At 43.1% G+C, this 26681-nt stretch overlaps 1 protein-coding gene across 1 annotated transcript in view; it reads right to left on the reverse strand.

Moving 5' to 3' along the window:
- Positions 1-7473: 7473 nt before the first annotated feature.
- The window catches only part of SPOCK1 (SPARC (osteonectin), cwcv and kazal like domains proteoglycan 1), a 324191-nt gene continuing 304983 nt past the window's right edge, over positions 7474-26681 (reverse strand). The window contains exons 7-11 of the mRNA XM_055813067.1: positions 26026-26142; positions 18940-19161; positions 18248-18310; positions 12936-13073; positions 7474-11907 (exon numbers count right to left, since the gene is read on the reverse strand). Coding sequence (XP_055669042.1) covers positions 11717-11907; positions 12936-13073; positions 18248-18310; positions 18940-19161; positions 26026-26142 — 731 coding nt within the window. The 3' untranslated portion in view covers positions 7474-11716. The remainder of the gene's footprint in view (positions 11908-12935; positions 13074-18247; positions 18311-18939; positions 19162-26025; positions 26143-26681) is intronic.

Genomic DNA, 26681 nt, shown 5'->3' on the forward strand with positions numbered 1-26681 from the left:
CTGCAGCAGAGAAACCACGGTTGAATTTCTGCTGAAAATTGGGCCTCAGAACTGAAGGGTGAAAAGATTTCCTCCATGCCTGAGCCACCACTGAGCTGGCACTTCTGTGCTGCGTCCCAGCAGATGACTTGCTCCCTTCCTAATGTGCCACATCGGTGAAACCGAGCCTCTGACTCAAAGCAGTGCTTTCTTCTTCCTTCATTCTGGTGGTGGGACAAGACTAAAACTGGGAGCTCTGTCACAACGTGGAGCTGCAGAGCAGTAAATTTAGGTTGAACATTGCTGGGTATTTCCTGGGGGATGCTGGAACCCCGAGGGACTTTGTGCTGGAGAGCCAGAACTCAGACTGGCTCATCCCTGGCAGCTAATGAGCATGGAGAGGAGGCAAAGTGATGGATCAACAGCTGAAGTGTTTTCCAGTATGCCTGCTGCATCCAGACATCTCATGGAGCTGCTTAAAGCAATGGATGTGTTAAAGTATTGCGATGCTTACAAGGGTATGGGTGGCAGCCAGGCTGCGTTTGCCAAACCCTGGACCTGAGATAGAGACCACTAAGAGACCAGTGAATGCGTTTGTCATCTCTTCAGCTTTTTGGAGACACCATCCGTAGGAAAGGCCAGATCGCCTTGGTAAAGGAATAAACACAGGTAGCGAGTCCTGGAGCAAAGCACATTGGATGACTTCCTTGTGGGATGGTGGGAAGGTTTGTGCTTTTTGGCACTCATTTCTGAAAACCTGATCTTCCTGCCTCGCCAGTCTAAGCACTGCAGCCTGTAAAGCTCCAAAGGCAAAAGCCAGACAGCAGGACCACCCCCTCTCTGCTGTTAATAAGCAAAGGGACCACCGAGGCTGGAGCAGATGGAGTGCACTTAACAGCCCCACCTGAACAGGGAGCCTCTTCATGAGAGTCCTTTGCTGGAGAGGATCCATTTGCTTCTCAGCCAGCCCCAGCAACGGGCAGGCAGGGCTCTCATCCTCATCACTAAAGATGATCACTCCAAAGGGAACACCGTGCCTGAGGTCTGCCAGAGCCGGCAAGGCTCAACGACCCTTTCAGCCCATTGAAGCTGCTTTATCAGCCTCTGAAGTGACCCAGCAATGCTGGCTGGCAGGGGAGTACCGCTGAGGGAGCACACAGAATTTCTGAGAGTTTCTAACACTCCCCTGGGAGGAGGGAAGTGGCACCGAGAGCTGAACCGATGTGCACTTGAGCAGGTCAGCAAATGCTGCCGATGTAACATGCATATTGCGTATGGTGTATGTCTCCGTAGGAAAAAGCTTCACAACTTTTAATTCTCTGCCCTAGAGTCACTGTCATCTTAAAGTTCTCTGCAAACATGAAAACAAATCATGCTGTCAAAAAATCATGCATTAGAAACAAATTATGGTCTCTAAATGCATCTTGGCAATATAATTGATAAACATGGAGTATGCGAAATAATTGAAAAAGTGGGGGGGAACATGCAGGATAAATGACTAAAATAAGGAAGTAATGAACACGTGTAAGTAAGAGCCACAATCAATAAATATAAATTACGGTGTGACAAACTGTAAATAATCAGAGTATTTCAGGCCTGAAATGTGATCCCTCTTCAGGGAAAACTTGTGTTAGTAAATCTGCAGAAGCCTTAGAGAAGAAAACAAGAAGAGACGAGGTTATCAGAGCTCTCTGAAATGGCAGACACGATGGATTAGCTCCTGGATTCATTACTCAAAAATTTCACCAGCGGTGTGGAAGTAAGATGCGTTACCAGCCCACTTCCTACCTCCACCCCAATGTACAAATGATCTTGGCAGGAGTGATGCTGCCAACCTTTCTCGGACCGCTATAGATAGATTAAAAAAAAAGGGATGGCATTTATCTTCTGTAATTTAGCCATTTAGAAGGAGCTTTTGATGGCTGACTCTTGTCTCTTGATTCACTCCACTTTCCCCCTCCTTCCCTGATGTCTCAGGAATCCTTGCGATACTCAGAAATAAATAGTCGCTGTCCCTAGCTTCTTCTGCAGATGCATGTATCAATACAGTTTTTTTGCCCACTGCGTAGGATTTTAACCCATCTCTTTGTTTCCAGGTCCTAAATCCTTTCCAGATCCTTGGGATTAAATTCTCATCAAGACCAGCCTGTGCCAAGACCCTTCAGCACAAGTGGGACTGCAGCCTGAATTAGGGATGAGGTTCAGACACTGCTGCAGACGTTATAAAGAAGCGGGAGAGGATGGACCAAGTGGTGTGGGAAGAGATTTGGGATGGATGAGGGCTGGCGGATTTACATCCTGGCCTCCTGGGTGATTCTTGACTTCTGAAAACAAAGGTGAGGGATGACCTTCATTTACTGGTTCAGAATATGGTTGGTTTCTCTTAGGACATATTTAGCTCATTGCCCAGAGCACCACAGGAAGGTCCCTGCTCACCTGCCCTCTGTGGGTGGATTAAATCCTCCAGCGTTTGGTGAAATTGCTGTGGGTTTATGTCTAGGTAGATTTAAGTGGGTTAGGACTGAGAAAACATTTCCTTAGTGGGCAGATTGAGGGAAAAGATTTGCTGCTTGCTCTGATTGAAGCTTGTCTAGAAAGCACCCTCACCCGAGCAGTGTTTAAGGCAAAGATTTCACCCCCCGCCTTGCTGCTGGCTGGCAGATGGTGTCACGTGGTAGAAATACATTGTGCTCCACGTCTAGGGGTAATAAGAAAAAGGGAAATTACATTAAAATGCGAACTATTGTCAGTGGTTATTTCCACGGATAGTCCTCTTCCATTTAATAGCACAGAATCCATCATGTTATGCTTTATTTCAGCTGTGATTGCTCCCGAGAAAAGATGTAGGTCACATCGTGTTGAACACAGTGCCTTTGAGAAGCGCTCACGATGCAGTTTTTCAGGTGGTGGGAGGGGAGGGTTGCTTTCCCACTTTATTTTATAGCTGTGCTGGCACTCACACTTGGCCAAAAGTGGGAGAAAGCGTTGCTTAGCTAAATTTGGCTGGGGGGCTGTACCACTCTGTGCAACGTGAGCGGTGGCTGGTGGTGTAAAGCAAGAGAGAGGCAACCCTGGAGTTCACAGATGCAAGGAGTAGCTGCGGGTGGAGAAGGAAAAAAAGGGGGAGAAGCTTTGAAATTTTGGGGAACAGGTAAAAACAATGTTCACACCCCAAATTCTGCATCTCTCCAGCAGCCCAGGAGCCCCGCTAAGTTAATGCTGTGCTGTGACTTGCATCACAGAGCCTGGGGCAGATGGAGCAGCCAAAATGTCCTGATTTTAATGTACCCCTACAAGCGATGGCTTGGGATGTAGCCTTGCTCCAGTTTAACAGAGGATTTCATGAGACTTAATTAGCAAGGTTATTAATTAATCAATTATGTAAAACAGATGAGCAATCAGATATCCTATTCTACAGTGATACAGCTCATTGTTAAAACTTAATTAACGCAGAGGCTTGGGGACAAAATTAAAAAAAAAAAAAAAAAAAGAAGAAAAAACCCCAAACCCTACAGAAGAATCAGGAGAGAATAATTTCAGCTGAGGATGGAAACTGGACTTGAGACTAGATGGGATGACAGCCCTGCTCTGAGAGGATATCGGGGTTATTTTGGGTAGTTTAACAACCAGCCTGATGTTTGCCTCTACTGCTACAGGCAGCTGAGCCAAATTGTACTTTATGGCTTGCCAAAATAAATCTATGGTAATTCCTTCTGTGTAACTGAATAGTGCCCACCTTTCAAAGCTGGCTGATGTGGTACGTGACAAGGGAGGACTTTAGCAGATGTATTTATTTGCATGCTGTCTCTTCTTGCCCGAGCGGCAGCTATCGCAGTAGGCGTGGAGGTGAGCTGCAGCATCAGTGTCACTAACAACCAGCACGGCTCGCTGTAGGTGTTGGATTCTTATGCCACTTGTACCAAAAGCAGTGGGAATATTGATCTTCTGTAATAGCCTCTTGTAACCCAAAGTATTTTGATAGCCGACATTAATCTGTGAAAACCTACATCTTGTTACAGTCTCAGTTTTATTTAATTTTACTTTAGGCTAAAAGTTATTTAGGTCAATTCCTTGCCAGTTCTGATAAATTGGTACATCATCTGGGATGGAGCAAAGCTGTGTGTGTATGCTCTTAGTTGTACGGACTCTTACCTGCATATATTTGCATTAACTGGATTTGTGATATTCAAGAGAGAAAAACCGGTGTCAAAATCTGTAAGTCTCTCAAAATCTGCAAATAATTTCAGCGGTAATATGTTTCCAAAGCACAAACCAATGTGCTTTTGGACCTTTCCTCCAGCAATATGCTCTGGGGTCGATTTTCCCATGTTTAAGGGCCAGATTGCAAATGTATTGGCTGGGAATGGAAGTAGAGTCATGCTCCAGCAATGATTTTTATTGAGTAACTATAGATGAGAAAAGGCAGTTACTACCTGGCAAAGACCCTGCATTTTAAGTTTTCTTTACAAACTCGCTCTCTGCCCAACCCTTTAGCACGAAATTGCAGGAATTTATAGTGATATGTGAAAGAAGTTGATAGTCAAGACCAGTAGCTGCCAGGCACCATATTTCTTCCTAAATCTGTTGTCAGCAGAGGGGTTTCTTGCACAGCTACAGCTGGGAGGGTGGCTTCACAACTGCTGAATGCACACATAAGAGCTTTTTACATACCTCTGCCTCATTACTGGGCTGATATAGTGCTGGCAAAATCAGAATTTGCTTCTGGCCTCGCTCTTCCCTTCCTCCTGGAGTGCCACTCTGCAGTTTGTGGGTTGCTTTTTTTTTTTTTTTTTTTTTTAATCCTAGTTTTCAGGGATGCATTTCAAACAGTTACTAGATATTGCACACAGGGGACAGGACCAACCCAGCCCGTGGCAGGAACCTGCCTCTGCAGTTTGTGGGTTGTGACGGGCTCATCCTGACCCGCTCAAGCCAGTGGGAATTTCCCACGGGAGCAGGCTCTGTCCTGAAAGCAGCGGGTGGGCTGCTGTGCCTGTGCTCAGGGTCTGTCCCTCTCCTTCACAGCTTACCGAAATCTATTAGTTTCACCGTTTGTTTTGCTTTTGCCGAGAGTGTACAAAGCCTGCTCTCCACTCTGCCTCCCCCACCCTCTCCTAGTCGGTCTAGTTTCAAAGATGGGAGTGCTTTGAAAGTCAAAAGCTTATTAATAGCTCTCTGCCTCTTTTTAATCTATTCAAAAAGCCGTACAGTGTGCAAAGCTGTTGTGACATGATTTTTCTTTTTAATATCTCACCCTTTGACTGTCAGTATTTAAGGAAAAATGAAACTAATCATCAGTGAAAGCATTAATGCTACTGTTTTATAGCTGGTGAGGTTCTCAACAGAAAAAATTGTTATAAAGAAAATAAAAGTCTGAGCGTGTGTGTGTGTGTATGTGTGTAAGTGTATGTGTGCATCTCACAGTGGAGGTTTCACAGAACAACCCAAGAATGGTATAGTCATTAGCAAAATACTATCAGTAAGGAAAGGGAAATAGTAATATATTGGAAACCAGGGGGTGGTGGGAAAGGCTATTTCTTTGTAAATGGTTAATCTTGTAACTTTGTCATGTGTGTCCCTTTCCATGCAGACGTGTCGACCCCCACCAGTGCGGTACTACCCGGTATGGCAGATTTTACTGAGGATGCAAAGTACAATGTTTGGCTGCAGATGGACGCCCCTGTCCTCCAGGTAAGAGCCACCTCTGCTGATCATTTTACCTTAAGGCCAAACTGACCTTTTGCCTTTGCATTACCTGGAGCAATGTTTCAGCTGCAGACACTCTTCAGTATCACTAAGGAAGCAAAGGCTGCAGCCCCTGGCAGTGAGTTAATGAAAATTAGTCCAAGATCCTCATCCAGAATGGAGGACAGAATCATGGAAAAGCGAAATATAAATCAACGCAGCTTATCAAGACATGACAGGTAGGACATAATAATCTACTAGGAGTATTTTAATGTTTGAAATCAAGTACTAATTCATAGCATTTAGCCCAGCAGAAGTTGTTACAGAGGAGATTAGTATGGGTGATCAAACACCAGCTCAACCTTATCTGAAGCATGGAAGGAATTCCCAGAAGTGGCTATCCCAAACCTAGGGGAGTCTAAAGACAGCAGTGACCGAAGCAGGAAGGTGTTAGCAGGAGGGAGCTGCCAGTTTGCTGCAGAGCAGCTCCTCAGAGGCAGCTGGCCGGGCCAACGGGGGGTTCAGTCCCCATGCTCCTTATGAGCTCCCCCTCGCTCCCCCAGAATACTGTGGCACAGGTGGTCATAACAGTGTGTGATATATATACGCACACACAAATACTCTGTGTGTATGTGTGTATACATGTACACGTACATTTGTGTATAGAAAAGAGGTGTGTGTGTATGCATACCTAGCTATGCACGTGTAATTAATACAAAACAAAGCTTGTAAGACACCTACAATTTTGAATCTAGAAGGTATATTAGAAAAAAGAAAACTCCAATCATTAACCCTGCCCAACAACTAAAATTTGCAACTCGCGTTACGTTTTAGATTTGGTTTGCTTGCCTTCCAGCCCTCAGTGCCACAGTGCTGGACATCTGGCACAGCTGAATCACGCCAACATGGGTGATCAAACACTTCCAAGCATCTCAGAGTGGTTTTGGAAAGGGAAAACTCATCTGTTCTCAGACTCAGGTAATGCAACGTACTGGAAGTAATGTGTGGTATCCACTGTAAAAATAAACTACTGAATGCATTCAACTTAACAGAAATTTAAGGCAGTTTCTGACTAGATGACACAACTCAGCCAATGGTGTACGGACAGACAAGTTATAAATGTATTATCCGATGAGATTATAATTGCACAAATGTTTGAAAATAGGTTTCGTGCTTTCATGTGGTTCTTTAATATTGCACATACAGAGGAAAGGTGATGAAATAACATTTTAAACTCTGTAATTAGCACTGTAATAATGTTGGCTGTTTAAATTAGTTAATAATATTAAAGAGGAGCTCTAATTTAATAATGGAGACACAAACCCAGGTATTTCTAAATGAGGATGGCTTCCCTCCAATCGTATTCAATATAATTTTGTTTTCATTTATACTGTAGATAATGGCCGCTGTGGCTGTGTTTATAGAATTGCCCTGGATACCTTCAGAAGAGACAGAAAAACATCACGATTTGCAAACTGGGGAGGAAATAAAAATGAAATCTAGCTTCCCCCCGCCCCTTCCCCCCAGCCCCTGCTAGATTCCTTAAAAATCAATTTTAATGTAATTTGAAAAGCTCTGATTTTGGTACAGTTATTACTTTCTGTTTGGTTTAATTTCTGCTTTTAAAATAGAGCTTTCTAGAGACCTTACCTCAGCTTCACAGATTACAGCTGACATTGGACAGAGGTATAAGGTATAAACCAAATATAAAAGACCATCCGTTTCTATGTATGATTAAATGCTGACTCAAGGTACCGCAGTATTTTTGATCCTTAAAGTTCAATAAAATTCAGGACAGGCAATAAGGAGTCGCAGACAAATTAAAATTTATTGAGACGGACAAAAATGCAACTATTTCAGACTACAGTTAAGCATTTACAGTTAACCAAAGTTAGCAAAATGCTCACATTCCACTTAACTCCTTATGGAAAAAGCATTCAGAATTTACTATGCAATTCTACTTACTATGATAGTCTACATCCATCTACAGTAGGGACATCAAACTGAAACACGTAATATTTGGATCTCTCCTTACAGATCTACACATTTAACAGTAACGGACATCAACAGCATTGAGAAAAGTATAAAAAGACCAAAACCCACCTACTGTAGAAAGGGCTTTTTGATGTATAGTAACTGTACAAAGCAGTCTATATATTAAAGGAACTTGAATGGCATACAGAAGGGACTGCAGTAAAAGCCAACAAATGTAGGAAGCTAAGCTTGAGCGATCTCATGGTCTGTATCAAGTGGTGACCTTAGATCTATGTCATCTGCTGCTTGAGGGGAAAGATGCTACAAAACTTCTAATATCAAAATATTCCCATGCCAGAAATGTACACCGAGACTAACAGACTAGGCTGGAGAGGCAAAGAGAAGCATTCACTAACAAACAGTGTTGTTTTAAATATAAACTTTACATTTTCAATATAAACTGTAGAATAAATATTAAATAAACACTTCAAATGGTTTAAAATAATAGTACAGAATAGCTTAAAAAAAAAGCAAAGAAAAGGAAAAGGATTCTTTGTGTTCACAGCGAAGGCCAGTAATGACCCAAAAAACCCAACTGTGCTGAAACCTGAACTCAAGATTTTGATTTAACCACAGTAGTTAAAAGAAACATAAAGCAATACCTAACAGTATTTCATAGTCTCTAACATGAAAAGAAAATGAGATTAAAAATTGGTTTGTGTCTCTGAAAGGGGTGGGACAACTCTGATTCCATTTTTCACAATGAGAAAATGTTGGGAATGTCAGTGACTTGATGCTGATGGGAAGCACTGCTTTGAAAAAAAAAAAAAAAAAGACAAAGAAAAAGAAAAAGAAAGGAGTTAAATTAAGCTGGAAGCAAATTAAATTCTTTCCAAAGTATGAAGAATGGAAGGGGCTTGATCTGGAAGATCTTGGTTCTTGGTAGAATCACTGCGTTCTTTTAAAGAAATAAAACATTTTCTTAATGCATCTTCCCAAATTGGACACAACACACATATGCACACACATATGTGTATAAACATATATATACAGACACACATATATACACAGGTATATATAGACTGCAGATCTTCCAGCCACTGGAGGATGCTCAAGGGCTTTGCTAAATAGCTTTGTAATACTGGGGAACTTGCTCTTAAAGCAATCCCTAGTCCGAGCTGCCCTTCCAAGCCCGGGAGCCTGCCTGCCCTGCTCCTGGCTGGGCTGCGACACCTCGGGGCCCGACACTACTGCCTTTTCTCTCTCTTGTAGTCGCACCCAACTGAACCAGTCAATACCATGGCGTTTTTCCCCCGGCGCTAGCTCTTCTTCAGAAGAATGGCTGAACAAGTGGAGCAGGTGACTGCCCGATCCCCTGGCTAGGGGTGTCACCCTGACCGCAGGCCAGCAGGCTGCCATGACGCTGCTCCACCGCGACCCGCAGCAGGTCCGTGCTGGTGAGTCCCAGCAACAGGAATTGTTTTATAGTTTAAGAGAAAGATGTAAGCCCTGCCAGCTCTGATCGGGAATAGCTGTGTATGAGAGGTTAAAGCTAGGAGAGGCTCAGCGGTGCTGCGAAATGGATGGTGGTGGCATGTCAGCTCATGTAAACTGAAGGAAGCCCACATTCACCTCTAAAGGCTTATTTAACAGCTTTTATCTAACCATCTTGCATGTTTGCATGGGACACAGAAGGGCTGCCGCTTTCGACTCTGGAGCTGCCTGCGAGGGCTCGGTTAGACTTTACCCCGGTGAGGTGCTGGGCAGGAGAGGGGATTTACTACGTGGCCTTTGGAGTGAGGTGTAGGTCCAGGGCAAGCCGCTGCAAAGGGACACGGGACTGCAGAAAAACACCTAGTTGTGTGTGGAGAATGAGCCCAGTCAGGAGGGTAAGTGTAACTCTACTGATTACAGACCTCAGCTTTATGTCGGAGTGAAATGTCAGCTCTGTGCCTTAGGCAGGTCCTGCACAGGACAGCAGAGCTAGACCCAGACAGTACGGGTTTAATTAATAACATACCATAAGGAAACCAGCCACAACCTCTGAGAAGCAAGCTACCGCTGGTGTTCAATTGCTTCTCACAAAACTATACTATTTAGGGAAACAGAAATGCTGCTTGTAGATGTTCCTCTTGCAAGTCAGCACAATTTTCCACAATTTTCTATGAAAGACAAGTAGAAAAGGCATGTGTGTGTGTGTGTGTATGTGTGCTGTGCAGCTCATGGACAACAATTTTACAATAAATTTTCAAAGGCTGTAAGAAAACCAAAGGGATTTGAGGCAGGACGGATTGTAGACCTTTTGCAAATGATTGTGATGGCAAATTTTTGGGAGGATGTGGGGTGTGAAACAACACACAACAAATTCCTCATGATTTTACACATCCTTCTGCATTAATAACAATTATGCAGGCTTGCTCTTTGTTCTCAGGTCATTGATCAAGACAAATAGGAAATGAAAGAGGAGAAAACAACTAAGCTCCTGCAACACACGGTGTCTGAAAGGAGTTCCTCTTCTGTATTGCTCTTCTGATCGTGTCTGAAAGCAGAGGTCCTCCAGCACAGAGGGGGAGGGGGGCATTGGCTTTAGAGAGGGGCTGAGGACCATAGCCCTTGGGCCAGTGTCCCTAAAAAATTGACTTCTGTCCACCAGCACAGTATTTTCCTGCTTTTGAGTGAATACGTAACCAGCCATGTTTTAACTCCATACTGTTTCCACCTCTATATCCAAAACTAACTCAGAGGGGGAAAAAAATCAATCTAATTAGTTTCTTGTGTAATAAGCACATTTTTCATTCTGCAAAATAACTCACAGGCAAATCACAGGCACTGCTGAAATACATCTGCATCCTAATGCAAGAGTGGGGTTAAGGTACCTCTTACTGTTTCTGAAAACAGCAAAACCAAAAAAAAGGTCACCACAGTACATTAGTGCATCAGAGAACTGCAACAGGAAAGGAACAGCAAATAATTTAATTTCAATATGCTGTGACATAATTGAAGAGCCATCAATACATGGGAGATGCTGAGGGAATCACAGATTGTATTTTAATACCGTTCTCTTTTATGTGTGTGTATCATGAGTGTGCAGCTTGTCACACGGAGCAAATGGGTTATGCTTTTGAAACATGACCACCTAAAGTTGCTTTTTTAAACAGGCCAAATAAATATGAACTACTTCAATTAAAGGAACGACAGCTTATCACTTCTGATGGTTAATGTCTTTGACAGCTTTGTAACTTCGGAATGAAGGATTGCTAAGAGTAAATGAAGAACAGGCAGATCCCTAGTGTGTGGCAGGAGGAAGAGGCTGCCTGTGCGATGCCAGTGCCACTCTCAGTGCAAACGAGTTCCAACAGAAGCTGAGGAATAACTATGGAGGTGGTTACGATGCTACAAATCCATAAAACACTCTTTCCTTAAACGCCCTGAAAGGCAGGTGGATTCTGTTCCCTGCTTGTAGGGCTGGGTCCATAAGAATTGCAGGTTCTCAGCATCTCTTAGGATCAAGGTCATGTTCTGTAAGCAAATAGTGTCAGTGAGCTGATCTGCACCCCGGTGGGACTTCTGGATGAAACGCCCGGTGCTGGGCAGCCAGAAGTCACTATCCAAAGAGACTTACTCTTTACTGGAACACAACTAGTTCTAATAGGGACTAAAAAATGAGGCACCTACTTCTCTTTCTTCATGAAAGAAAAAAACTGTTTCTGATATGACACAAATTCTCTAACATGAGAAGGGCTTCTAAGCCTTTTAGTGGTTTGTTGAGCCCCTTCTGCATTCTTCTTTCACAGGATGTATTTCATAAGCTGTGTGAGGATTAAGATATGAAATGTTTCTAAAACAAAACTCATTGCCCCGTGGATAGAACAAAAATCCCCCAAACCAACTGAATGAAAGCTGTATTCAAACAGTCCTTGCTGGAAAAAAAACCAGTTGTCTTCCAAATTAAATAGACTATACAAAATTAAACTCGGTAGAGAGGGAATATTTGTGCCAGGTACTCTCAGATACAATTGCAGAGATATGATGTGATTTGCAATATTGTGCAAAACGTGAGTCCTCATTATGATGGGCACTACCATATATAGCCAATTTCATCATCCTTATCATCATCTTCATCTTCATCATCTTCATTAGCTGCTCTTACATGAATCTTCAGCTTCCCTTCTTTGTCTTTTTTTGCTGCTTCAGGTTCCTCTTCCAAATCATCCAACAGTACAACAGATCCACCACTGCCAAAATCCCCTGAGGTTTCTTGCTCTTCTTCTGAAACAGGTGAGCAGGCAAGGTCATTCCCCCACACGACACCAAACCCTGTGTTCATCCCCTCCCTTGTCATTAAGCCACACTCACTTGCAATGTTACTTTTAAAATTCATTGGTTCAGCTGGTCATAAATAACCTTAAATTTCAGTTTTCATCCTGAACTGGGATGAAGATATATCAATTTACTCCGAAAATCTTACTCGCGTAAAAAACTCTGCATCACCTTCCTCCTAGAGACTTGACCAAAGAGTCTCAGTTCACACGCATGCAGGCCAGAAAATCATTACTTGTGATGAAATATCTTCATCCCACCACAGCTCTGTAAACCAGGCTAAAAATATTCTACAAATTGATTTTACTTGAGTGCATAAACCACGGTCTGCAAATGTAGCTATTGAGCCTAACATCTGTGATGCGATTCTGGCACCTCAGACCCTCCAGGTCGCTGCTTTTCCTGCCCCCTCTCAAAGAAGAAAGCTGCATCCACAGCCATCGCTGACGCACTCGGAAGCAATACGGCTGAAATCTTGCTTGCCTAGGTATAACAGCTAATTGGTGATTTCACAAATCTGCGTAATAGTGTCCCGTCAGCAATTTTATAGGGCTTGGTTATTAATTTATAAAATTTTACACATTTGGGCCTTCCTTTGTTTGAAAAGACATTACTCATGAAGTCCCAGTAAATGTTCCAGACTATACAGAACAATATGTTTAATAACCATGCATAGCAATCCCATAGCTTTAATTTAATATCATATTTAATATCAATTTCCAGGCTGGTAGCAAAAATACCTTCTTACCAGTGGTTACTGCCTGTTAACTTCTGCTGCAGCCCTCCAGTCCCCAGGACCAACATGTATACAAGGGCCCCATTTGCAGTCGGAATAGGAAAATACAGGAGCACTTTGAACACCGGTAGTCATGTTTCCTTGTTGTTACTTCTGTTATCACACTCCATCATACAGCAACAGCAGGGTTTACAACAGTGTTAATTCCTTTGTTGTCTGAGGAAAGCACATCATTACTCACCACAACTGACTGTTCCTTGCTTTCTTGAGCCGGCGATCTCGTTCCCATACTTATCAACACACCAGCACTGCCCTGTGCTGCCATGGCACTGAGTGGCTTTGTAATAACCTTCTTCATTGCACCGTGGGATGAAAGCACCTGAATAAAATATAAGGTATAATCAGTAATGCAAGCCTTTGTAGGACCAAATACAGTACTATGAACTTGTCACTTAATGACATGGAAATCTTCACAATGTTGGCAAGAAAATACATGTGATTATCTGGTGCCTAAAAGGGAGCAGAAATCTGTATGGTTAACTGTTTTAACCCTGGTCACTGCACAGTGCATAAATGTTTGCATATATGTAGCACATGGAGGTGATGCCATACGGTACTAGAGACAGGATCAGTCTGCCCCTGGATGATTAATATTCCCACAGAGCCCTTTTCAGATTTAACTCCTGGTTTTAAACTTTTCTTCCCAACTGGATTATTACCCCAACTTCATTAATTCTGCATTTCCCTTCCATTTGCACTCTTTCAGTGTTTATCATATAAGTCTTTCCACAACACTGTAATTATCCCTGGAAGCGATCTGCCATCTGCTTGCTATTCATACTCATCTCAAGCACAACTTCTGACTTACTGAGAGTTCCCACATATAAAGGCCAAGTAATGCACAAGCTTTACAGACAGGGATAACAGGATTTGAAGTCAGTCAGTCTTTGGATTTGAAGCCCAAGATTTGTCTCACAATAAAACCAAAATAGTTCAGCCTTGTAGACCGTGGTTCAGTCTGGCCTCTGCAGACAGGGAACCTCTCAGGAGAAACCTGTGTTATTGTTCCCACCATTTTCAGCAGATACAGCAAATGTACTTCAATATGAAAAGCCCTCTTGTCCTCCGAGACGAGTTAGCTTTACTCCCGGGGGAGGTCAGCACAGTCATTTTCCCTTCTTTGCCAATTGCTTCAGTTTGACACATGGCAGAAACCCTCCCTTGCCCCCAAGTTTCCTGTTTCAAATGATTTTTGAGAAAGTATTTTTCTCTATTGTCAAAGATACCAGTGATTTACTGGTAATGCAGTTAAGTTTTTTAACATGTGTCTAGCATCTCTTCAGACAGTTCATGTGTCAAAGGAGCTCTTTGCACAACATCTCACAGAAAAAATGAATGAAAGGTGCTGCCCAAATGTCATGAAATTTCGTATATAAGACATAGAAGTGGAAGTCAGTCAATCTCTCTCTCTCTCTCTCTCACACACACATCCCCCCCCATAAAGAGAATCCTTGAATTTCCAAATTCATTGTGCTGCAGATCTTGTCTAATATTTGAGTGCCACTAACACAGGTATGGAAGATGAGAACAGAAATCTGCAGAAATCTTTGTCATCGGATCACTTTTGGAGACCACTTCACATCCATTAGTGAGAGTATTTTAAATAACTTCAAAACACTTATAGTAGGTTTGCTTATAGGTACCACCATTATGTTCACATACAAATATAAGCACACCGATGGCTACCAAAGACTCACTTTCACTATTTATAAAAAAAAAAAGGTTCTAATAACTCTGCATACTCGCCTTTGCAGGTTATTGTAAGTCAGTGCTCACCATTCAGCTCTTTATTTCAATATTGATTAAGAAAGGTTTTTTTCATATTTATGCTCATGTCCTCTCCTTGTTAAGCACTCCAGGTGTTTATCAGACTACACACAACCTTGGAAAAAGTCTCAGGTGCTGATTTGCACCGCTGCGAGTCAGCATGGCTGTACCCGTGTCACTAGAGCTCTTCTGTTACCTCAAATGAGCATCTGGCTCCAGGAAAGAATCGAAGGGGGAACCTGAGTGGCATTGCGGGGTGAGCGGAGAATGGCCTCTGCATTTTAAACTGTCCTTTTTCCTTGGGCAATGCAACCTTTGCCTTCTTTGGAACAGACCTTTTTTGCATACTTTCACTGTTTTCCTTGTAAGGTATTAAAATGTTCCACACTGCCTGTAAAAGCCGTAAATTTAAAAAATAAATCATGACCCAGGCTCACTGCCAACATAACTGTGTGTGGGGAGGATCCACACTTTGGTTGGAGTAGAAGGTACTTTTCCTTCCGCATGGGAAATTTGTGCCAATTTGCATGTAACGCTGGAGCTTTAGATATTTAGCTATGCATACTAATGTCACAGTATTTGCCAACTATCAGAGGGAAGATTATAGCATGTCCTCTCCAATGTGTCAGATGCAGGTGACAACGTGGTGAGGATGGAGAGTCACTGGGAGCACGTGTTGTATGGTGTGATGATACGTCCTGTAAATCCTACAGAAATCAGCCCCTGCCTTCATTAGAAATAAGCTCTGGCCACACGTTCTGCTACTCCGGAGCATGGCATCCAGGCAGCCCATTTAGTGGGGAAATTTCACCCTATTATTCAGTTTGGCATCAGAGAACATCTGTAGACTTTGCAAGGAGAAAGGACTTTCCCTCTCCAGAGGTTCTTGCACAGCCAGTGCTTCCCGACAAGTGTGGAGAGGACCGCTGGAGGACCAGCTTTGCTATTAAGCCCTACAAAATGTTAGTCACTCCCCACTGAACTGCCTCAGGCTACTGAATTCTGCTTACCCCCCCTCTCTTTGTCCCATGGAGTATTTAATTCTTCCACACAAACTTGAACAGCACTGTTTCTATATCCTCTTTATGGATCCAGACCTATATCTCCTTTTTTTTTTTTTTTTTGGCAACATTCCCTTATCTATATAATACTCCCCTTCCTCAGAGAATATGGGGAGAATAATTACATGCTAAAGATAGTGAAGCACACAGGTAAAAGCCTGACAGAATTAAGTGCTAGCCAGCACACAGCTCCCTGTATTAGCTATTATATTAGCTGAATTCACAGGGCTGATACAGAAGAAAATAGTGACGGGAGCAGAAATTTATTACCTTAGTGATGTGGGAGAAGCATTATCAGGCTGCACAGTTGCATGCTCTAAAAGTACACTCTCTGCAGTTAATTGTACTCTAGATAAATCTGGTAGGAAAAGATGAATAGTGCTGTTTACTTTTTAATTCAGTCCCCTGGGATGCTAGACTCTATTTGAAAGCCTCCAAATTCAACATATCTAATGGCAATGGCTTTGAAGTACTTTGTTGCAACAGTCATGTGTTTTGAAAAATATATAGAGAACAAAATATCAAAAGTCATCATTTTTATCAATGGATACAAGTTAACAGAAATCTTCTACATGCATACTTCCCAGACTGTAAATGTTGTGCTCTGTATGTCAGGGACAGAGAAGGGAAGAGAATAATTAAAGGTTATTTTCTCTGAAAATATTAATCTCTCTTTTAAATTCTTTGTTGTTGCTACAAGCATGTTCTTTGTCACGTGTATGTTTTGGTTTCCATTTGCATGTTTTTTTCAGTCAGTGAAGAGAAAAGACAATGTTTTCTGCTGTATAAATAGCTATGAGATCAGATTAGAATCTCACAGACAGGTGCCATTATGCAAGCAGACTTTCAAAGTAGGTGAAGCAAAGAGTTCCTCTCTGTATTAGAATTTTTTAGCTTGTGGAACACCTTTGCCTGACACTACTTATTGAGCTTAGCCACTTTCATCCGTCATGTTTTTTTTTTTTTAATACAGTTGACTAGAAGTTATTTGTGGTAAGGGACCATTCTCACTGCTTTTACTTCATCATTTTACTCCTGCTATTGTGATCAGACCCCAGTGACACGCTACAACTGCCTGCATGTTGTACTACCTGCAGCACAGCCATCATTTTTCCCTGCACATCGGAACAAACCACTTATGTTTCAACCCAGATGACATTTACTGCATATAGCAAATAACAGCAAAGCATAAAATAAATACGGGATAGCCAAAGCTATCTATTCAGAACTGGGCTTCTTATTCTTTTAGGTGGCTCTGAAAATCATGACACTCATGAGACAGAGAACACCATGACTCCCCCTGCCACTACACGCATTTGAACACAAATGCAAAATATTCATTGAATGGAGCACACATGCAACTGAGCAATCAATCCTCCCTTCGCTCCCACAGCTATGAACAGCAGGAGCTGTAGCTCTGAAACATCTTAATCTTTATGTGAACTTTCTGTGAGAGGATGATGGAACTAAACCATAGTCCCTGTGGCCTTTGGGAATGTTTATTCTTATTTTAAACCCACAAATCCAGGTTGGGATTGTTCATGAGGAACTGAACCCCGAGGCCAAATGGCAGTGGCATCCGGGGATGGCAGGGTTTGGCAAAGACGAGCTTTGCAGCAGCTCTGTTTGCATGGTGTGTTAATGAGTATCTAGAAACATCAGGCTAAAATCTGAGAGCAACCTGAGAAGCCGACTGCAATCTGGGAAGCATTGCAGCAGCGCTGACACCCGTGCTCTGTGCTGCAACTAGTGATGCCACCAGAACCCGACACGGGTTCTCCGTGACGGGCCTGACAGCCTGGGTCCGAGGCAAGCCAGGACCTTCAAGGGTGACATGCAGTGCTGTCTGCAAACAGAGACTTTAACCTGCACTGGTATGCCTTGCAGGAGTTGGCTTTACGTACACAAACGTGCTAGGACAAAAGTTTCGGTAAGGTACCACCACAGAAACACCAGGCTACGTAACACTGTCTGATTCTAGGGTATGGAAATAGCTACATTGATAAAGTTCAACCACCTGATTTTTTAGCAATTAAACGGGAAAATGTCATATGGGGATTTATTTCACCTTATTTTAGATATCCATCAGAGCAGTGCAAGTTATGAGCCAATTCAGGCTCCCAAGCCGACAGAGAGAGGGGCAGGCATTACCAGAGCTTACAGCATGGAACGTCCTGCAGAGCTGCCTAAAACGAAATGGTACGAATTCTTGTTTTCGTATACATGGAATATACTCAAATATTTTTAAGGGTGATTAGGCAAAAATGAACCCCAAGGGATGCATGCATTGCATCATAACTGGAATAAGACATGGACCCTTGGCTATGCACTGTGGCACCTTTAGTCACCCTTCAAAAACGGGAGGCTCTGTCCTTATTCTGACCTACAAGGGGATGAAGGCAGTACAAAGCTCTGCGCTGACAAGGCTTTGTGTTTCTGGAGATCTCCGAATTAGTTCTGAACCCATTGCCATGCTGACACCTGTTCTGTATGTTGCTATCTCATTATTTGTTTAATTTCATAGTGTCAGGCCTACGCTCCATGATGCATATTCCTAACTCAAAACATTAGTCTCTAATTGAAAACCCATTACTGCATATAAAGTTACAATAATCACAGAAGCTTTAATTAGTCGAGTAAATGAATATCAAGTAATCGAACTTACCCAACAGACTCTTCCCTCTACTTAGCTTTTGAATTCTATTCATTTCATTCTGGCAAGGAAGACCTAAAATATAATGTATGAGAATCAGTTTCCAGATGGTACGGGACAGACTCTGTAATGACTGGCTTCACTGCTGACAAGAAATGTAGACTACTGTACACCTGGGAATGAAGGGAGCCCATATGCTGGTACTGTACTGCAAAACAAATCTATGTCATTAGCTCCACTAATTAAAAAAAAAAAAAAAAAGCAACGCACTGTAGTTGAGAATAGTGTTTGGGGGCCATTTTCATTGTTAAACCATTTTCCCTGTCTTTTCACCAAACTGACATAATGCCAGCTCTCCAATTTATGATTTGCTAATTGACTAATTTCTGCATTAATAAAAGCATAAGTTCTTAAGCTTGCAATCAGCCATCTACCTATCTTTCTACCTATCTATAGAGCTTATTTCTAGACTGTGTGCACTACCTCTTACTACTCCTTTGTTTGTTTTAACGATCAAGGGATATTAATACATTACTACATTAAACACTGTTACACACTGCCCTTTCACACCAGGGCTGGAGAAATGAGCTTTTTAACGCAGCTGACTGCTGATCACCAAACTACACCTATAAGCCGGTCAGTCAAACCCAAAACACAGGGACACCCAAACAACTTCTCTTTGTGCTCTGAATTTCACAACTCACCGCCCGGCTTCTGGAAGCAGTAGCACCACTCGTTGTTGGAAAGCTTTCCGTCTTTGAAGGAGTCGCAGGAGTTGAAGAGAGGCTTGACGCATGGCTCATACTTGTCCAGATAAATGGCACTGATCTCCGAGGGGTCCAGCAGCAGGTCATAGTTCATGTCAAGTTTGTTGAACATCCAGCCTAAGGAATCCTTACAGATTGGTAGTATGCTGGTGTCAAATCCTGCAAGAAAAGAAACAATTTTTTTTTTTTTTTATGAACCCCAGCACGCTCACTGCATGGGAATCATTGCTAAGCTGAAGACTTGCTAAGTTTTTTTGGCTGGACCCTAAACATTAACCCGACTTGCCGAAAGCAGAACAAAATTCTGACTGAACTGATTGCATAAAGCTTAAAACCCAAGAACTGCTACAGACTAGAGCACTACTCACACTCTTTAGGAGCTGTGGGGTGGAGAGGGTTGAGATTCGTAGCTCATTACTGTAGTTCAAAGTTATTTCTACTCAAAAAATTCTCACTTTTTTTTTTTTTTTCTGTCCTCAGTCCAAGTGGGCTGGCCTTGTTCCAAGAAACTGAAACGTGGTGAGGAAAGGCTGCATCCACTGTATTTTCAAACTACGCTTGAGTCTGAATATGATTTCAACCCTGTTTCCCAGACCCATTTCTAGTTCCCTGATCAAATTCTTCCCTACTGCGCTCTCACCTTCCACCTCTCATCCTAGCTTTTCACTCTTCAAAGCCCTGCCTCCTGTGGTGGACAATGAAATGCTTTGATCTGGATGGCAAGCTGCCTGGGGGAGGCGGGGGGAGAAAAGGGATGAAGTGTCTTTTGCTTGTACCGCTGAAGAACGGCACTGCTGCAGCTGGGGGCTCCAGAGCTGCAGATGCTCGTGTCTGCCATACTAGCACTATTCCTTCTTGTGGCCTGCAGGATTGTGTGGCAATACCGGCTTCTGCTCCTCCAGCGCTCTGGAAACCATCATCATCATTCACTTTAATAGCCCAGATCCTTAAAAGACTGCAGCAGCAGCAGCAGCAATCATAGAAAGTCCAAGCCATGCCTATAGATACCCACAATACATACAAGATACGTGCTCCAGTATTCTGCAGTCTCCACAAAAAACAGTTGCATTACCTTCTTCCACAACAAGACAGGGCATTATAAATCCATACGGTCACTCTATTTTTCAATGCTCCGTACAAACATGCACTAATTTCCAAGTTATCTATGATGTAAGGAACTATATTGGTAACGCAGAGCCAATACGTCTGATGGTCAGGGTATTGGTTTCAGAAAGGGCTCAGAAACAGGCACACGCTGGCTGGGGATGTACGAGGGGACGGAGGGTACCTGAGCCACCCAGCCTGGGCACCTCCTGCTGTTGCAGCTGTGTGCGATAACCTGCTCCTGCACTATTCCTTCTGCTATGGGCCACGTGGAGAAGTCTGACGGGCTTTTTCCTTTTGCTGCATCTTTTATTGAAAGAGGTCAAGCTTAGACTTATTTGCTGTACGTGTCAAGTCCCATTTCAGGATGGCGCTTTGTTCAAGTGAAACCTGAGATGTTGCTGGAATCACGCTGACAGCTCGTCCAAGCTCTGCAGCCTACCTGCTATTTTAAGTATTTATCCAAAGGAGGGCAGTGCTTTATGCTGGAAGCTGTGCTTTCTGTATGCAACTGCAGCTGAAGGTTGCCGGTGACATGGAGGAACAATCATCAGAAGGGTTAACTAATGGGAAGGTTTGTGTCATTTATAATACATGTTTCTCTAAGAAAGGAAGAAGGTAACACCATTTCCTCAGGGCTAGAGGCAGCTCAGGCAGGGAAGAGAGAAATCATGCTGAACATTTCATCACATTTTTGTGCTGTTATCTCCTCTAACATTATCTAATCGAGTTCGAGCACAGTGAAAAAGAAAAAGGGCACCTGAATAGATGTAGGGAGGAAGCCTGCTTGCCTTGCTGAACCAATTAGGACTACTGACTTCAATTATTTTATTCATCTGAAGAAGGCAAGCAGGATTTGGTCACTGCGCAATTGCTTGTTGAGTGAAATGATTTAAGAATCCTCGACTTCGCCTGACAAAGCACCGAGGAGCAGGGCATGCAGTCCTGCCGTGTGTGGGGGTGTGCTGTGCCTGACTCCCCACCACAGGGCAGGCTACAAGCAGTCGGAGGAGCCGGGGTGGATCATTCAGTTGCATGGTGGGACTGGGGTCAGTACATGCATCAGCTACCCCAGTTCAACGGCTTCCAGGGGAAAGAAAGCTGGGTTCTGTTGGCTGCTCTTTCCCTGCACAGGTCCTCTCCCTGGTGATGGTCTTTACGTCCTGTCATGGCACTTACTGCTGTCAAGGTGAACAACTACAAGGTCTGCTGTACAACCAGTTGAGTATGGTATTTGTTCCTCAGCCCTGGTGGGTCTCTAAAGGTCACCTCCTAACTGGCAAGGATCAACGCAGGGAGGAGGTCCTGGCACAAACTTGCCCCTGACAGTGTCTGTGGATTATTTCTCAGTCTTGTTTTCCTCCCTCCTGGGAAGCCTTTATCTGTGTGTACAACACGCGCCCAGGGATACGCCAGCAGCGTGCCCTCAGTGCCGATCTGTCTGTGCAGATCGCAAGATGGTGACTGATGTGAATGCGGCGCTGCTCTGTGACATACCATCTGGGCTTGGATGCAAGATACAATCATGAAAGGTCACTGACGAAGACAGTTAATTACATTAGCTAAAGAGCTTTTGATTGTAATTTTTTATAAACAAGGGAGCTTTCACTCTTGTGACCGGAGTTCCAGATTAGGTTTATTAAGAGGCTGCATCATTAAGCAGTGCTGGATTATTAGACAGTGTGGTCTGGAAGTCTTTAAAATTACAGTGGTAGGTGTGATGGAAAGCCTTTAGCTGGATGGTTGCTACCAGTGAAAAGGTTAATTCTTTAACTGTCCCTCAATATGTGGTTGAAGGTGAACAGTGGTATCTACCTCCTCCTCATGTTATCTCCTGGTAAAAGCTACTGCCTGTAAATCAGCTTTTGCAACACGGCTTCTGCAGTACAAAACCAGCAACCCTGGATGCTCTCAGCACCCAGCAACAGGAATGAAAGCAAAGTGTGCCCTGGGCGCGGTGCAGGCTCTGACTTACCGTGTAACCGGGGCACCTGATGGAGAACGGCTCTCAGAGCTCACTTACCTTCACTGGGAGGGTCACTGTGCTCCCATCAGCTTGGGGAGGCCAAGTGATGCTGAATGAATTAACTCCTTTTTAGAGTCTTTTGATATACTTGCTTATAAAATATGATGCAATAAGCTGGATCAAACAAACCACATACTGTAATTCTGTAATGAATTAAGCCTTGGTTAATAGGCTGGACTTCCAGCACAACAGACCCGGAACAACAGCAACTTCAGTGAGAGCTTCTCTGCATCCCCCTGTGCGCGTCAGCCCAGCGCTATGGTGAGAAGCCAGAGAATGGTGCAGGCTCCGCATCTCTCCTGCTCTTGGCTCCTTGGCAGAGGCTGCCAACACAGATACCAATTAATGTCACTTGTGGTGGTCGTTGCTTTCATTTGGACACCTGCTCACAAGGACCTGGATCGAGACCATCCCGCTTCCCATTCTGACTGACAGCTGTTCAGCATCCTAACAACTTCCATTCACTACAGATCTGGAAGGAATTCAAAGCGGTGACCTACACGTAAAAGCCTCATACCCTATTAATACGTAAAGCGCTCCACCTCCTCGGAATTAAAATGGAATGAAATTCAAAAAAGTCTTTAAGTGAAAATCCTAATTAAAAATAAACACACCTTCTGGCACATAAAACTATTTCCCCCCTTCAAGAGTTGACTTACATGAGCTGGTTTCACTTTATTAATGTATATACTACAATTAAATTAGCAGGGGAATAATTAACCTAATTTCCCCCATCGCTTAAAATAAAGGAAGGAGGAGAAGAAATGTTCCCTAGAAAAAATCCTTTATATTGCACAGATCTCTAGCAAGAGAAAAAGAACTCCCACTCCAACCAAAGAGACTATCTAGATACAATATGGGAATGTTATGATTTATCAACAGGCTCAGGAGCAATTTGAATCTGATCTTACTACCTAATTAGTTTTATTATTTCCTTATGTCAAAGCACGTCCCTGAGTTGCTTGTATTATTTATTGAGGAGACTTCAATTGTACAAAGCCTGCAAAAGACAAAAGTTCCTGGCCTGTGGTGCTTGGCTGGGACCTGGCAGATAGCTCACTGAAGGCTTGAGATTTCAAACACAATGACTTGCCCTCATCCGTTTCCTTTCAAGAGAGTTTAAAAAAAAAAAAAAAAAAAGAAAAAAAAAAGTGTACTCTTTTTCTTCACCTGGGGGGTGAACTTAATACACTCAAAAAGCTTATTTACACTCACAGTAACATCTTGAAAATTTAATGTAGCATAGAGAAATCTCTGCTGGAACACCTTCTCTAGACAGCTGATGTGTCTGAGGCATCATAGTCATCGCATCCCACCATCTGTTCCTTTTACTGCCACAGGGGCATATCCAAAATGGATTACTTTGAGGATGTACATGCCTTTTAAGACTCTACAGGCATAACCAAACCAGTTCAGTTTACTGAAGTGATCAGCCTGGTGAGGAAGGCAACACATGCAGAGCAATAAAAAAAACCAAGCCAGGCAATGCATATGTACATCAGAGTGTGTTTCCAGGGTTACATGTGTCCTGTTTGCCAGGATTCACACAAACTCTTTTTTTTCAGCTTGGGTGTGTGAACTTTGAATTCTGAGCCCTGTTTAAGATGTCTTTCATTTTTACAAATGTTTGGAGGCAGCCAAATACTGCTGTCCTTACTCTGTCGGTACTTCCAGTGCTACCAGAGAGAATTAGGCACATGCAGATTAACTCATGGATACTATTGCAAACTCTTTAAAAGAAAAACAAGCCCAAGTTTTGTGGCATTCAAAACCAATTCCAGCATCTTAACTCATAAAGTTTCTTTCTTTCTTTCTTTTTTTTAACTGACATATAAGAAAATAAGAAAACGTGCCAAACTAAGTCAACAGTCTAAAAATGAACATTGTTGAGATCAAGTGTTTAAGATCATCTAGGCAGCCTTTCATATAAAAGCTGCCAGGAATCAAACTAAACTAAAAAGAGATAACAGCTCCTCTGTGAATCAGAGCAAACACTGCAGAATTACCAGGAATGTTTTTCTCACTGAAATTGCTTCGGGGGTGGGGGTGGTGGGGGTGGGGGTGTGGGAGGGGTGGGAGAGGGAACGACAGACCTAACGCCTTTAGGAATGAATTTGGCCTTTGGCCTTTGGCAAGGTCCTCACGAGCAGCTCACAGGTCATCTGCATGAAAAACGTCCTTTTGACAATCTGATAAAATGAGATTTCACATGGCTCTGGGCCTGAAGGATTTCAGACAAAGTTTTAAGTCTCTGGTGTCTTCTGTCATGGGGTCTGAAATGAATTCACATCTTGAAGCCATGATTAGCTGTACATCCAGTTGCCTTTTTGCACTATGGATCAGCTTCCTCTGCAGGATAATACCCTTTCCTGCAGTACCGTTTAAAAAATAAGTAGGACATATGGTTTTAAAGATACTGACTTTGTTATAAATATTATGGAAAGTAAGGGACATACGAAAAAGATCATTTACACAGAACACGGCTCGTTTCACCCCATAGTTTTAAGACACAATTACTTGGCACTAATGTGCCAACTATAGCTTTGAGCAATACAGCCTGTGGTATATTCTGTCTCTTTAGGAATGTATGGCCTTTATATGTATGGTATGTATTTAGGTATACATATAAATGGTATACATTTAGGAATGTATGGTATCACTCTTTAGGTGATGTATGGCCACACGAGCTCAGAAGCAGCACAAAAGAAGAGTGACTGGGGAGACACGGACCGACAGTAGATGCCCAGCCTGACATTCCAGTCTGCTCTACTCGCTGTCAGCATCTCCAGTCTCACACTACCGGGAAACTAGGCACTGGGGCCGAAAAAGCTGCGAAAGGGAGAAGTTGACTGAACCCTTTAAATTCTGTGTGTTCAGACAGCCTGTACCAGAGAATTAGGGCAGTGAAGTGGAGTCACACACCTAGATAAAACTCGTGCATCCTACTTCGCAACCCAAGGGCCCGCGTGTTTTGGGACATACTATTTAAAAGGATTAACGAGTCCTTACAGAAAATAAAGTCACATCTGCTCTCTGATGAACATGACCTCTTTTGATGCTGTTGTCTGAATCTTTCCCCTCCCTGGTGGGTAAATGACATCAAAATCAGTCATGTTGGCTTAACCCACAGAGAGTAAATGTCCTCTAAGCTGTTCATTTTCTTCCTTTCTTAAAAAAAAAGAAGCATCAAAGGAAGTAAAGATGGTGTTGTTAAATACCTGGGACACAACAGATTCCAGCTTTCCACACCATTTAACTATTCCTGCTCTATGGCTGAGATGTGAATGTTTTATTATTTTTTGGCATAAGGAGTTAGCAGGAAATTGCAAAGTAATATCAGAGTGAGTCTTTTCCAACATCGGCAAATTGTCCCTATGCCATGTTTTGGGCTCATGCCGCTGGCAGTGGGTCAGAAAATGCCTGGCCACAAACTGGGGGGTAAGCACAGGCCAGGGTCCATCCCCAAGAAGTGACGTGGATGCAGCCACATGGATCTGGAGCATCACGGAGTTCAACTGTACAGACACGAACCAGGTCATGCCGGTTAACCTCAGGGCTGGAGAGAAGTCCCCGAGCAGTTTTATTTACTAGTATAGATGTGACCTCCGTGGCCTTCAGACACAGTTATTTGCCTGATTAACTTGTAAAGGTCTCTCTGTCTCTGACTGCCAATTTTTAGAGCAGTTTGGGCTAGAGAGAGTACAGAATGACGGCAGCTCCTTCAGAAATGGCGCAGCTATTTATTTGCAGGTTCAGGTCTCCTGTGGACCTGCTGCCTCGCTGGACCTGCCTGACACGACACTGTAGCACTAACAGCTGTCCTCAGCCAAACACCCTCAGGCTGGGAAGCTGCCTACAACACTCATTGTTCAAGGGGAAAAGTGTTTCCTTACTGCCTTGTGCCGTCTCTGAGCTGGTCGGTTTGATGACACGATTTGCGTCCTCATGCAAAGCGCCAAACCAGTCTTTTAGTCGTGAAGCGAGGTTCCTCAGTTCTTTGTCTGTGCAAGCTAGAAAAAAGAACAAAACACCAGAGTGAGTCAAGAGCATCAGCCAAGAAAACCTTCTCCAGACAGACTATTAGAAAGATATTGTTGATGGTTGTAAAGTCCTCCTCATTAAGAGCTCTGAGGTAAAAGAGAAGTTGAGGGAAAAGGATGCAAGTTAGAAAGAAAATGTAAGTCATCATGAATTACAAGTTGTACTCGAAGCGCTGCCTCGGTCGCTGACATGATTTGTGATGGAAGAAGTGACACGCAGAGCTACCCACTGTTCTCAATTAGAGCTACGTGACTATTGAACTTCAGTGTTTTCACCTTTTAGGATTCCAGAGAAAAATAGCAGTCAAACAGATGGGGAGGAGGTACGCTCTTGCCTAGACGTACTACTCGAACAAGATGCTAGGAATAATTTATAACCACATTTGGCTTAGTAGAAGGCTATTATTACAGTAACAGGAAACACATATACTTATTTATATACATAACAAAGAAAATGGTTATGTTGCTCTAGTTCTGCAAATGAGACTTTGCCACCTATGAAGGCTGTC

This window comes from Falco peregrinus, chromosome 8, assembly GCF_023634155.1.
Source record: "Falco peregrinus isolate bFalPer1 chromosome 8, bFalPer1.pri, whole genome shotgun sequence".
NCBI lineage: Eukaryota > Metazoa > Chordata > Aves > Falconiformes > Falconidae > Falco > Falco peregrinus.